The 15429-nt window shown below is 32.5% G+C and overlaps 2 protein-coding genes across 2 annotated transcripts; both read left to right on the top strand.

Moving 5' to 3' along the window:
* The first annotated feature begins 1261 nt into the window (after positions 1-1261).
* On the top strand, positions 1262-4911 carry LOC110738535 (polygalacturonase-like). Its single transcript, XM_021918938.1, has 4 exons — positions 1262-1741; positions 2211-2500; positions 3429-3654; positions 3908-4911. Exons 1-4 carry the CDS (start codon positions 1298-1300, stop codon positions 4127-4129), a joined length of 1182 nt encoding a protein of 393 aa, XP_021774630.1. The 5' UTR covers positions 1262-1297; the 3' UTR covers positions 4130-4911.
* A 7682-nt stretch (positions 4912-12593) lies between these two features.
* LOC110738572 lies at positions 12594-13604 on the top strand. Its single transcript, XM_021918971.1, has one exon. It carries the CDS (start codon positions 12594-12596, stop codon positions 13602-13604), a length of 1011 nt encoding a protein of 336 aa, XP_021774663.1.
* The last annotated feature ends 1825 nt before the right edge of the window (positions 13605-15429 follow it).

Below are 15429 nucleotides of genomic sequence, written 5' to 3'. Positions count from 1 at the left end.
CTACTAACTCACATGCATCGTGCATGTTATTCTTTCCCCTTAATTGCGCCTTTAACTTTGCACTTCTAACTAGATCACCTAAAATAAACTACTATACATTTTTGTAATTTATTCTTCATGCATGAATTAAGCAATATTATCATGATAATTGACACTAATTTTGGCCATTATGGACTTATAAATGGCCAATCAATAAAAATACATATTATAGAGTTTTAGAGTTATAGGTACTAATTTATAAATTCTTGATTTGATGATCTAATTGTTTACAACCTCTTTTAAATGCATGTTTTTACAACCTCTATCTTCTAAGTACATGTTGGACAATTAGATTGATATCATGACCATATAATGTTTGTATTACATGCATGAAGTTAACTTTATGGGTAGAAAGTTTTATTGATTTGAACGAATCTTACATCATTAATTAATATATACTCCCTCTGTTTCAAAGATTCTACTACTTCCGTTACATATTATTTGCAACGATTTGACATAAAGTAGAGAGAAAAAATGTCTAATCGTTGCACATAATATGTAACGGAGGTAGTACTTATTTTTTATTTTGTATGAGCTGTATTTCAAATAATTTAGCTTATTAGTTCGTTATTGCTTTTAATTTATTCCATTTTAACAAACTCTTAGCCTTATACTATATCATCATCTTACTTTATATGGAGTTCTATTTTCATTTTTTCAATCACTCTCTTCTACTATATCAACTTATTTCATACACCCACTTACCTTTACTTTGCATCTCTTAATTTATTTATCCACAATTTTATATGGACACATATCCTAAACATAATTCAAATATTGAGCCAACTAGTTATCGATGTGATAACTAGACTCACTAATCTTGCTTTTCAATCTTTAAGCACAACGCATTTTAATAATTCTTCAAATGTTTGATACCTAGTAGGGTTTGTCTCAATTATTTTATGGAGGTTATAATTAACTACTCCATTAGATTAAACAATATGAAGCAGAAAAGTAGGCTATATTCTTTCTTGCATTGTTTAAAAGGGAGACAATACTAATAAGATCCTCATTAACATTAATCAAATAATTAATTATACATCTTCACATGCTCATAAAGATTACTCGTACATAAGCAATGGCACCATACGTACTAAAGGACATAAAAGACTTAAAATAACATGATTTATCTTGATTAGTTGACTAATAATCATTCATAAGATCTACAATCAAAATTATATATATATTACACTTATGATAACACAAAAGCCACAATTATAACACTTATCCTTCTTTCCCTAAAATTTGCAAAGGGAAGATGGTTAAGTTATTTCCTCTTAACAATATTACTAAGCTCTTTATCATCTCTTTCTTAGTACTTGTTCTAGCAAAGCCAAATGCAGCAAAGAGTGTAGTAAATTTCGGGGCAAGGCCCGATGGCCGGACCGACTCAACCCAAGCCTTCCAAAAGGCATGGTCTTGGGCTTGTAGATCGACAAGGCCGGTCACACTCATTATACCACATGGAAAATTTGTGGTCCGACCCATGTTCTTCAACGGTCCATGTAGGAAACAGGTCACCTTAAGGATAAAGGGTACAATCATCGGGCCATCGGATTACCGGGTTTTGGCCCGGTCAAGTGTATGGTTAATGTTTTACAATATTAATGGTCTTGTTATTAATGGTGGTACCCTTGATGCTAGGGGTCACGACTTTTGGTCATGCAGACATCGTATAGGGTATTGTAACAATGGAGCACAGGTATAAACTTAATGCATTACTAATTTTAATTTTATAAATGGATATATAATTAATCTTCTTTGTTTGTGGTATTTTTGTTCATGATTTTAGGGAATGATATATGTTTCTATTAGACTGTCAATATATAAGTTGATAGTATCATAGTATAGCACAAGTAGTGTAACATATTATAGTTAATATGTTACATTTTGTAAAAGTATCTAATACCTCATAATTTAAAAAGTTGATGTCATGTAAGAAATTGCATTTGGTCATGCAAGGCAAAAACCTAGCATGTAAGTACTTGTATAATAAGCAAATTTATAAATATTGACGTGACAACTACGTACAAAATATAAATTTGCTTATTATACAACTATGTATTATTTAATCTCGCTATTTAAGCTATATTGTTTTTTTAATCATTATTATATTTTTTTTTTCGTCTATATCATTCTCATAATGTCTATTTTTGTGTAATTTGGAGCAGTCTATATCATTTGTATCATGCAAAAACGTAGTGTTGAATGGATTGAAGTCACTGAACAGCCAAAAGAGCCACATGAGTATAAAGAACTGCAACAAAATAAATCTCAATCACTTGACACTTAGAGCTCCGAGTGGGAGTCCTAACACTGATGGCATTAACGTTCAACACACTAATCACTTTACCATTTATGGTTCACTGATTAAGACCGGAGATGATTGTATTGCCCTAGGACCTGGCACCCAAAACGCCGTCATTAATAAAATTGCTTGTGGTCCTGGCCATGGTATTAGGTATGTTTTTTACATGTTCTTTACTCTTAGCTTTATGTACACAAAATTGACCTATTCAGTTTGTTATATTTGGTTGTCACGTCAATAATTTAAATGAAAATATTAATACTTGATAATTAATTTTGTTTGTCAAAAAAAAAAAAAATTAATTTTGAATGAAAGAAAGGCATTACTTTTCATTTGAAGGGAATAATGCAATTAATTGAATGTTTGATTAGCATATAATGTGGATCCAATGCTGCCTGATATTTTAAGTAAATAAATGTTGCAACTACTGCCTACAATTAAGGATGCCTTCTGTAATTAAATTTAATATAATGTGAAGTAATTAAGGGTGTGATTAATTGATTATCTAAGTTAACTCACTATATTTTAAGTCTAGGTCTATACTGACTCTTACAAGGTGTAGGAGTTAGAGTGTGATCTTAAGCAATAATAGTCTCTTTTTGTTTTCCCTTCATCATGGGAGGGAGAAAATAGTCTCATTTTTGTATCGAGAATCCCACATGACCATATTATTTCTAGTTGCACAACATATTTTTGTATTGGTATTGGTGCAACACAAGTTATGCTTGTTGTTGGTGCAATACAAGTTATGCAACCATCGCATAATAATCTATAAGATGTGTAGGGTACAGAAGGTTGTAAAATAAGAAAATGACTCATATAATAGTTATGGACTTATGGTATACAATCATCTCGATAGTATCACATCCTAATTCTAATATCGTTGTAAAGGTTTGTAAAAATTATGTTGCACATTTTAATCAGTACGTACAAAATATCTATATTCGGAGTTTAATTAGCTCCCCCTATCTATGCCCTACTTCACCCCTCTCCCCAAAATATATCATATTCATGTATAAGAGTTATATATTAATTATATGAATATTGATGTAAATTTAAAGTATAATTTTTTATTTTGCAGTATTGGTAGCATGGGAAACAGCCTACGAGAATCTGGAGTAGAAAATGTATTAGTGTCAAACGTAGGGTTTTGGAAGACAACAAATGGTGTAAGAATCAAGTCATGGGCTAGACCTAGCAACAGTTTTGTCCGTGGCATCACGTTTCGAAATCTCAACATGTACAATGTTTATAATCCTATCATTATTGATCAAAAATATTGTCCAAATAACCAATGCCCTCATCAGGTAATATTTTACTTCGATACTCTGTAATTCTTTCATCAAAAAATCGACTTAACTAAACGAATAATGGAAAATATGTACTCCGTACATGACAGTTAACTAAACGTAATTTGTGACATGTTTAATAACAATTGTTATAATAGAAAATAGGTTATTTTAAGGTCCGTTTTAACTCTATTTGATACATAAGTACTTATCTATTACTCCGTATCTATTATTACTAACATAGATTGTTATTTTTTTTCTTTATTGACAGAATTCCGGAGTGAAAATTAGTAATATAAAGTACATAAATGTAAAAGGTGTATCAAGAACCAAAGAAGCAATAATATTTACTTGTAGTCCAAGTAATCCATGCACAGGGATCAAGTTGAAAGATGTTAGGTTAACTTTTGGGAATAAACCAGCAATATCAAAGTGCAGCTATGCTCGTGGAAGTAGTCGAGGCAAAGTTACCCCTCGAAGTTGCTTATATTAGAACTCATTTCTTATGAGTTAATTACACATTGTTACTATAAATTAAAGAAGCTTGTTTTTAATATTTTAGCTTCTTGATTAAACTTAGCTTAATTGTATGTATAAACTTCAATGATTGATGGCTTATATATAAATGGATGTTTTATTATTACATTAGGGCCGGGCTCTGTTTGTTTTAGTTGTAAACATTTAATGGAAAACTATAATTTTTCATTGTAACGTTTTTAATTAAGGGATAGCATAATTGTAAAAATGATTTCTCTTAGTTTGTATGATTACAAGAAAACTTATGGAGGAAGAAGTATATGAGAGTGTAAAAGAGGAGATGAATGAGACTTATCTAACAATTTGTTGTAGTCTTGAGGATGATTTTCATCTAATTGTATTTGATAAATTGATAAATTTGCGATTCCACGCCACATGCATAATATTTCACCAATGAAACAATTTCACTTAAAAAAAGAGAAGCAAATCCTCCCTCAAAAGAAGAGAACAAAAATCCTGTCTTTCTAACGAAGAAAAAAAGATCCTCCTAAAGATTGAAAGAAAAACTTTGTCTTTCAAGGAAGAAAAACTCAAAAAGTTTATACATACAATTAAGCTAAGTTTAATCAATAAGCTAAAATAAGCATTATTGAGTATGTAGGCTAAAAGAATAAGCATCTAACCAAAAAAAAAAAAAATTGAATTTGTGAAAATGAAGAAGAGCCTAATTAAGGAATGACTTAGGGCATGTTCAGCAGTATTTTTTATGTAGTTTAAAGGTATTTTCACCAAGTCAAAACACTACTTAATAAAAATTTGACTGCTAGGCTTATAGGCAATGTATTGATGTTGGAATCTATCTATCTATATACTATACTAAAAGAGAAGCGGATCAATGTGGAGCTGCCAAATGTCTGTCTCTGATTCGCTTCTCTTAATATAGTAAAACAATAATATATATATATATATATATATATATATATATATATATATATATATATATATATATATATATATATATGAAGCACAAAAGATAAAGTAACTAAATTCAATTATGGTAAATAATTGAAAATAAAAATATTACTCTATTTATATCTGTATTTTGTATATGACTTAATGCATATCATCTATTCATGTTTCAGAGTATTATTAATGTATGATATTCTTCTTAATTCTTTACTAAGTAGTTGCGTTAAACGACTGTTTAAGGAATCGAGCTGAGTGTTTCTTTTTTTTTTCCTCCAAACATTATGAGATAAATAATGATCGATTAAATATATGACTTTGGATATTTTGAGATTATATGATAAATAAATGCTAATTACTTATTAATCATTTTGCAAAGAAGATGAGTTAATTGTTAGCAAAAATTGTGCCAAAAAATTATGACAAGCGAATCAATGTGGATCTTAGAGGTGTCAATTTTGAGTGTTTGAGTCGCCTTCGGCAAGGTCGGGTAATTTTGAGTGTTCGATTTATATCTTATATTTGTAGTACTATATACGAAGTATTAAATAAGAAAAATTTATGCCAAAATTTATGACAAGTGGATCAATGAGAGCTAACAAGTGTCATTTTATGACTCGCTTATCTTATATCTGTAATATTATATGTAAAAATTACATATTTATAATTTTATGCTATAATTTTTTTATTCATTCATATTTATAAGAATACATGTCATAATAATAAAATACATTACCAACATGATTGATTAGTTGATGATGAATTATGTCTTTCATTCATATAAATCTTACAAGTAATAAATACTCCGTATCTTTTATTCAAATGTTAGTTTTTAATATTGATCTACATCTATATATTTATGTTGTATATTCAATCAATTGGTTATCGTACGACTACTATGTAAAAGTTTTTGGCACAATGCTTATGAAAGTATATATGTAGGTAAGATATAAGGTTCTTATTGTGTCAATAAAGATTTAGTATTCTTCTTCAAAAAAAAAAAAAAAGATTTAGTAAATATGACGGGTAAAATAGATATTAGGTTGTACATCTATCAACGTCAGTTTTGTTCACTTTATTTTCACTTATTTCAAGCGTAATAAGTTCAATTAAGTTCAGATATATTCAATTTAGTTTTAATAAGTTTTAATAAAGGTTACCCAAGTACAAATTACAATTAGAATAAGTTTTAATAAGATGTTAAGGTCTAATAATTAAAAGAGAAAAGTTCAAATTAGGTGAATAAAACACACCCTAAACCGATTAATATGACAAGAAAATTTTAGTTTTAATTCCCTCCACAGGAGATAGAAAATAACTTTTCTTTAATAGAACAGAATAATTTATTCGGTTTTTTTTTTTTCACAAGTTATTCGTTTTTCAATTAATTAAATAACAATATAAAAAATAAAAAAGAAGTAAAACATATGAAATACAAATGACAAAGTACTATTCATATCACATTCCTTAATATTTGTATTAGCCATTATTGTTAGTGAATACTTTAATAATTAATTTGTTAATGTAAATAAGTCCATTATTACTATAGCAATTTTTGGTGCAACAAGCTAAGCCACACCATGTGGTAGGAGTTTCTCGAGTTTTTTTTTTTATTTTTTTTAATTTTTTTTAGGGGTTAATTAAGTTTTTCAGTCAGGGTTACTCGATCAGGGGTTACTTGAGTTTTTAAGTCAAGGGTTACTTGAGTTACTCGGTCAGGACTTACTTGAGTTTTTCAGTCAGGAGTTACTCGAGTTACTTGGTCAGAGGTTACTTGAGTTACTCGATTAGGGGTTACTTAAGGGGTTCGGAAAAGGGTTACTCGAGGGGTTTTCTCAGTTAAAGGTTACTTAGTCAGGGGTTACACAAGTTTCTCAATCAGGGCTTACTCGAGTTTCTCGGTTAGGCCGCATTCAAAAAATTGTGACTCGAGTAACCCCTGACCGAGAAACTCGAGTAACCCCTGGCCAAGAAACTCAAGTAACCCCGAAAACTTAAGTAACCCCTGACCGAGAAACTCAAGTAACCCCTCCCGCATGGTACTACAGGCCGCATATAAATTTTTTTGTTATTACTAGCTAATTCATATATTATTTATCAATATCGATCTATACATACATATTTGTGTTGTATATTCACTCAGTTTTAGGTTGTGCGACTGTTATGTATTTTTTTAGCACAATGCTTAGACAAAATATGTACAGGTAGATAAGATATAAGGGTACTTAGCTTGTATACTGCATAATGATAAAATTATGTCTATAGATTTGGTGATTATAATGGGTAAATAGATATTATATTGCATAACTATTAAACCGATTAATATGACGATAAAATTTTAGTTTTGAATCCCTCTATAGACTACGGGCAATAGGAAACGACTTTCCTTAGCTTGTGTAGTGCATATTTTATTCATTTTTAATCAATAAAATAGCAATATAAAAAATGAAAAGGAATAAAATAACAACAATAAAATAATTTTCATATCATATAACGTAAAAAATATATTGACCATTATTGTGGTGATTGGTGAATAGAATTTTAATAATTAATTTGTTAATGTAAATATGTCGATTTTTACTAATTGAATTATTTTTGTTTCATTTTTATGAAATTAAAATTTTGATTTTTAATACGTGCATCGCACGAGAACTATACTAGTAATATCCAGTAGTTGATGTAGCCTTCATCAAAAGCTAAACTACTAACTCCGGTTTTTATTAGTTGTAACATACGGAGTATTAATTTTTTATGTCTCACAAAAAATACCCTTTGTTACAACTAACAAAAACCGGAGACAGTATTAGCTTTTTAAAATAAAAGGTAGTTGGATTTTTTTATTCCCTCTATAGATCTAACATTGCTTGTTTGGTTGCATTGGAATTAAAATCCTATGAATTAATTTTGTTTTAGAGGAAGTAACTTTTTTCTTCTATTTCTTAGGATTTTGTTAAACATTTCTTGTTGATATAAGGGAATTTGCATATCATGTAATATACTAATATATGTAAATTTTAAATGACTAAGGGGAGTCGAGGAATTTAACTTGAACTCAAAATTCATAGCTAATTGCAATTTCTTCATTTTGCAAGTTTTATGTTATCCAAACATTAAGGATCTAAGCATTTCTTAAAATATTTTATTGCTTATGTCTAATAATTTAAGTGCAACCCATATAAGCACATAGAGGTAACAACTACTCAACCACTACCTTATCAGATGAAGTACTTAAAGGGTGTTCGGACCAAAAAGTTGGAATGGAATAGTATGAGACTAAGCATCCCAACCATATGGATTAAAAATTAAAAATTATTTTTCAAGTTAGTTCGGTTCACTACTATTAATGAGGGAAGTACGAGGGAGACCCCTTGATGAAGTGGCACGTACAAGAGGTCGCCTGGCATCATCCAGGTACTTGGTTTTTTGTGATATGAGCCTTTGATTGGGGTCCTATTTATCTTGCTATGTAAAAAAAAAAAAAAATGAGATATGGCATGGGAGGTATGGGTCAAAGACTCGGAGTGTTTATATTTGGGCCATGCATGTGGGCTTATTTCCTTTTCTGTTGGGCCTTTTATTATCCTCTTTTCAAACGGGCCAAATTAAAGATTCTCTTTGGGCCCCAAGCACCATCAATATCCGCCGATTACATACTAAACTAAATAGGTAACATACTAAACTCAATCAATGACATCACTATCTATCTATAACTTCTTTAAAAAAAAAAAAGTATCTACTCCGTATCTATAACTATTACTAAAGTTAAACCGTTGACATGCTCATTTTTTTTTTTAAATTTTTTTTTATCTTTCCAACAAATATCTATATATCTATAACTATTACTAAAGTCAAAATCACTGACATCATCTTTGTACACATGTCATTTTATAATAAAAAAAATTTCCCTCCAAAATTAATTATGACTCATCTATTTTTAATTTTTTTACCTTTCTAACAAATAAATTTAAATATGAGGAGATTATTTTTTAAATAAATAAATAAAAGTATGAGTATCAATTACTAAAAAGTAAAAATGCATTAATGAAGTTTTTTTTCCTAAAAACACTCTTTCATATGATTTGTTGCAAATTATTAATTAATTAATAATATAATATTGATAAAAGTATCTTTTAAATTCCTAAATCGTGCATCGCACGAGTACTAATCTAGTTAATTTAACAAAAATTCTACCAATGTAGGGAATATTTCAAGCGTTAATCCCCTAGCTTGAAACCCACTGTGATCATACACTAAAGTACGGTGGCGTCCAAAGGGAAAGAAGATAGAGCAAAAGAGTCTCCAACAAGTTTTAGGAACTTGTAAACCGTTCACGAGGTGAAGGTTACACCCTTTAACGATCCAAGAGATCGTCAACTCCATAAGGTCTTGAACCATATAGGGTTCAGGGATGAAGGTACAAATCCAACCTATTAGAGTTTGAACCAGCCCTAATAATAGGCCTCTACTTTATTCTGATCGTATTCATGTGCGCTTTCTGACTAACATGCAATCAATAGGATTAACCCTAAACCTGTTTATCTATGTTGGTTGAATTTAATGCACAAACAAACTATTATTGGCGATCACTTGAATTATAATCAAATTAACCCTAAACAAGATTATTGATTATCTTATTAAGCGTGATTACAAGTACAAATTCCCTTTAAACATGCATAAAAGGTGTGATCAAGCAATAACGATAAATATCAAGCAACAAAATAATAATAAATTATAATTAAAATAATCATAAAAATAATAATCATGTTAAAACATAATAATAATAGCAAGATCCTAGGCATGATACTAACAAGATTAATAACAAACCCTAGCATGTCACTAAACAATAAAAATCAAAGCTTTAACCCTAACATGATACTAACAATCATAAATATTAGGAAGAACATAAAAGGCATCATAGAAATCATAATAATAATAATAAGCATGCTTGATTTAAGGAATTTATTCTTTATCCTAAACATGATACTAGGAAGCAATAAAACATCCTAAAATGATACTAGGAATCAAAATAACAATCTAAGCATGATTTCTATATCATAATAACAATGTAAACAATTAAAGCACTTACTTGGATGTCTCATACCTCTTTCTAATAATAAAATACACACGTCAGTAACTTCAAGGAAAATAATAAACAAAACAATTAAATCAAATAATTGTAAGAGAGATTTGGGACCAAACCCTCAGAAATTAAACCTTTCACGTCTAGGGCGAAGACAACTTCGAATATGGCTAGGTGTTTCTAAATCTAATGAATGCGGAATTTTTATATTTGAGATAAGGCTAGTTTAGAAAAGAGAGAGAGAGAGAGAGAATAATCAAGAAAATCTTGATGAGAGTTGGTGAATGAAAACGGGGTTTTTAGAACGCTATTTATAGAAAAATCAGCCAAAAAGATAAAACATAAAAAACAGAGTTCTGACGCGTAAAACGGATGTTAGCGCTAGGCGCTACAGCTGGCGTTTGGCGCTGACAAAGTTTTTGACGCGTTTTCTTAAAATCAGATAGAAATTGCCGTATAGGAGGATAAAATCGTATTTTCCTCAAAAACGTTCTTTTATTCTGATTAAAACTCTAAAAAGTCAACAAAAGTCAATTTATCAATGCTAATTGAATTAGGAATGAAAAGAACCTTCTAGAAGAATCTAGAAGCCTAAAACCATTCCTAATTGCATTAGGAATGATAAATCTATATTAGGCCCTCCTCTAGATCATTGGGCCGCATATAAGGCTCAAACCGGGCCTAGTTTAGTAATTTGGTCATAACTTCCTCAATATTCATCGGAATTGGGCTTATAATATATCGTTGGAAAGCTCTTTTCAAACCCTATCCAACTACACTATTATCGGACCCATATCATGGAACAACCAAACTGGATTGACTGTTTTCTCAAAATAGGTTTTCAAAAACAGAGAGAGGAGAAAAGAAATTAAAACTATCCGCAACACTAGACTTTCCACACTTTCACTTCATTCGATTATGATTCGACGTGAAAGGTACTCATCACTGGGTTTGGTTTTGGGGAGACACAAATGGGTGTCTACACAACCAAATATATAAAAATAAAAAACTTTCTAAAAATAAAAAACTTTTCTATCTGTTACTATATATTAAAATATATAAAAAAAAAAATTCTAAAAAAAAAAAACTTTTCTATCTGTTACTCTATATTAAAGGAGGAGTGAGCTGTGGAGGAATGGTTAATCCCTTCATCTCCCCCAGGTGTGATATGGGTTCGACTCCTTATTCCCTCCTCTTGTGATAGGAGGGAGATTTCCCTATATTTTAACGTTTACTCTATATTAAAACAAAATATGTAAGGAGAATTATTATCTAATTATTTATTGAGAAGGTATTGTGTGGACAGACAACATGTTTCGTCAGTCCGGACTGACAAAATGCGGATTTTTTATGTCCTCAATTGGCGGGATGGTACGTATCCTCTATTGGCTAAATAATATCCTCTACTAATTTGATGATATCCTTTATGAGCTATATTATATCCTAGGTTGGCTGGATAATATTTCTATTTCTAGATGATATATATTCCTGAACGATATCCTCTATTGGCCGGATATATTTTCTACTAACTGGATAATATCCTTTATTGGCTATATGATATCCTTTATTTGCTGGGTGATATTTCTACTGACACAATCATAAATGATATCATATAGGTAATAGAGGATATCATTTAACCATGATATAATATACCCAATAGAAGATATCATCCAGTCAATGGAGGATATGTATAACTTGTTTGAGGATATGTATAATTTGTTTGATAATATGTATGCGGTGGAACCTACATTGAAATGCTCGTATTAAAGGTCATGAGTATAACATATGTTGCTCATTTCTCAACCAAAATACATGCATATGTTATCAAAATACTCACAATTCAACATACAATCATATTGGACAATCAATTTCAATAACTATACATCACATAAGAAAGCCCCAATTCGATTTATGGGTAATTTTTCAAAAAAAAAAAAAACCGAGAATCTCAAGCTTTCTCTCTCTTCCGCCATGGGTGACCTCGCTGCTCTACTTCGCTGTAATCACCACCAACTTGTTATCAAGTGGAAACTTGTTCTTCATCGCAAGAAGATGGCGATGATATGATAATTTCTTGAGTCTCGACTGACGAAACATTGCGTGCAACTTGCCGCATCCAATACTTTATGTTATTTATTTTTATGCACATTTTCTACCCATTTTAATTTAATTAATTAACAAACTTTACACTCCATGTGTTTCATAATTAGAAGCCTATTTTCCTTTATCATGTGAGTAATAAATGTTAGAAATAGGCTTCTAATTATGACACGGAGGGAGTATTTATTTATTTAGGTTTACTATTGACTTACATTTATATAGATATTTCTGTTAAGATAATTATGTAAATATATTATCTTAGTCAAATGTATATATACTGTTAGCCTAGAATAGTGCTAAGTAGATAGCTTTCCCTATTTTATAGCCTTAATTAATGGCTTACGTTAAGCCTTGTATTTGTATATATTCACAGTATGATGAATGGGAAAATCTCACGGAATTGATTCCTTTATGGTACCAGATTTGCCTAGGTTATTTCCGCTGCAACCTAGTCTCTCTGCCCCTTCTCTTCTTCATCCCTTTCATCTTCTTCTTCCCTGTTTCTATAGCAGCCATGTCGGACTCCAAGTTCCACCCCGCCATGACTGTTTCAAATATCAAATCCAACATTATTCCCGTCACTCTTGAAATGGAGAATGTTGAATACTCCATGTGTGCGGAGTTATTTAAATTTCACGCAAGATCACATAAGGTTCTTCATCACATCATTACTCCTAAGAAGAAGGCCCCTGCACCTTCCACGGATGAGGAGAAAGAGATGTGGACAATTTTGGATGCAACAGTGCTCGGCTGGATTTACTCTACAATCTCACGCGACCTCTTGAATACCATCATGGAACCTGACTCTACGGCAAAGGAGGCTTGGGAACATTTGCGTGACATTTTCCAAGACAATCAAAACTCCCGAGCCGTCACTCTTGAACAAGAATTTTCTAACACCAATATGGAGGATTTCCCTAATGTTTCGGCTTATTGTCAGCGGCTTAAGAGTCTCTCCGATCAGTTGAAAAATTTTGGTGCACCGGTGGATAATAATCGGCTTGTTCTTCAATTGGTTTCGGGTCTCTCGGAACCTTACAATGGTGTTGCTACCTTGATTAGGCAGAGTAATCCTCTACCTCAATTTTATCAAGATCGTTCAATGCTCACATTGGAGGAGGTTGGTTTAGCAAAGCAGGCGGTTACGGCGTCGGCTATGGTGGCGAGTGCTCCACGGAAATCATCAAATTCCGGGGGTGATTCCGGGAATTCTCGTGACAAAAATCATAAAAACCAGAAAAAATCCGGCTCCCGCAAGCAGTCTGGTGGTGGACGCGGTGGCGCAGGTGGTCAGTCCGGCGGCAGTCTCGGTCAGAGCTCCGACAGTGTCCCCGGTCAGCAGTAGCAGCAAGCTTGGATGCCTCTTCCACCATGGCAGCAAGTTCAGCAGTACAGGCAGTACCCTCCTCGGGGTTGGAGTCCTCAATGGGCAGCCCCACCTTGCCCTTATCCAACCCAAGGATGGGCTCGTCCAACAGGCCCACAGAAGCAGCAACCCGGGCTCCTTGGTCCACGACCTCAGCAAGCGTATGCAGCTTCCCATCAGTCCAATTCCTATGCTCCGACGGACATTGACTCGACTTTCAACACTATGACTTTGCAACAACCCGATCCCTCATGGTACATGGACACCGGAGCAACTTCTCATATGATATCTTCCAACGGTAATCTCTCGTCTTATTTTAATTTGAGCAATCATCATAATGGTATTATTGTTGGTAGTGGTCAAACAATTCCAATTCGTGGTTGTGGTCATACTACTTTACCTTCCCCGAACCCTCCATTGTCCCTTTCAAATGTTCTTCATGCACCCAAACTGATAAAGAATCTAATTTCTGTTCGAAATTTACGACTGATAACTGTGTGTCTGTTGAGTTTGACCCGTATGGTTTTTCTGTGAAGGATTATCGGACGGGGATGCCAATAATGAGATGTGATATCCAAGGGGACCTTTATCCACTCACTAGCACTTTTTCAAAGTCTTCTTCATCCACCTTTACAGCTTTAGCTTCTTCTGTTTGGCATGATCGTTTGGGACATCCGGGTTCTTCTATTTTAAAGTCTCTTTGTAGGAATAAAAACATTGAATGTACTCACTCTTCTAGCTCTAGTGTTTGTCATTCATGTGTACTTAGAAAACATGTTAAGTTGCCTTTTATGTCTTCAATTTATAATACTATTATGCCTTTTGATATTGTTCATAGTGATCTTTGGACATCTCCGGTTTTGAGTTCTTTGGTCATCGTTATTATATGCTTGTGTTGGATGATTATTCTAAGTTTTTGTGGACTTTCCCTTTAGCCAAAAAGTCGGATGTGTTTGACAAAATCTTAGTTTTTCAAGCATTTATAAAAACCCAATTTGAACGACCTATAAAAACTTTTCAATGTGATAATGGGAGGAAATATGATAATGGACCATTTTGGGCATTGTGTGAGTCTAATGGTATGTCTTTCCGTCTATCATGTCCACATACATCATCACAAAATGGAAAGGCCGAGAGAAAAATTAGATCATTGAATAATATTATTCGAACTCTTCTTGCTCATGCATCTTTACCACCATCTTTTTGGCATCATGCTTTGCAAATGGCAACTTACCTTCATAATATTCTTCCGAGTAAATTACTAGAGTACACGTCTCCTCTCCAAGTCCTCTATCAAAAGGCACCATCTTACTCTCACTTAGGTGTTTTTGGATGTTTATGTTACCCCTTAATTCCATCGACTACCATTAATAAATTACAACCTTGTTCTACACCTTGTGTATTTTTGGGTTATCCACCGAATCATAGGGGTTACAAGTGCTATAATTTATCTTCTAATAAAATCATCATTAGCCGCCATGTTCTGTTTGATGAGAGTGTTTTTCCTTTTGCTAATTTGTATACTCCCCCTTCCCATGCTTATGATTTCTTGGATGAGGGACTTAGCCCATATGTCATGCACCATCTTCCTTTATCCGGGCCTTCCACATTAGCCCAAGATATCTCTCCCTCTTCTCCTCATACAGGGCTGCCGCATACCACTACTTCCAGCAGCCCAGTTCGTCTCACAAGCCCACCCGTGCTTTCTCCTTCTCCTAGCACGCTGCCAACTGATGGGCAGAATAGGTCTCGGCTTGACCGTGGGCCTGTTCAATCAGCCACGGCCCAGACAAGTCCTACCCAC

This window comes from Chenopodium quinoa, unplaced genomic scaffold (genome assembly GCF_001683475.1).
Source record: "Chenopodium quinoa cultivar QQ74 unplaced genomic scaffold, ASM168347v1, whole genome shotgun sequence".
NCBI lineage: Eukaryota > Viridiplantae > Streptophyta > Magnoliopsida > Caryophyllales > Amaranthaceae > Chenopodium > Chenopodium quinoa.
This window is presented reverse-complemented; position numbering and strand designations above follow the sequence as displayed.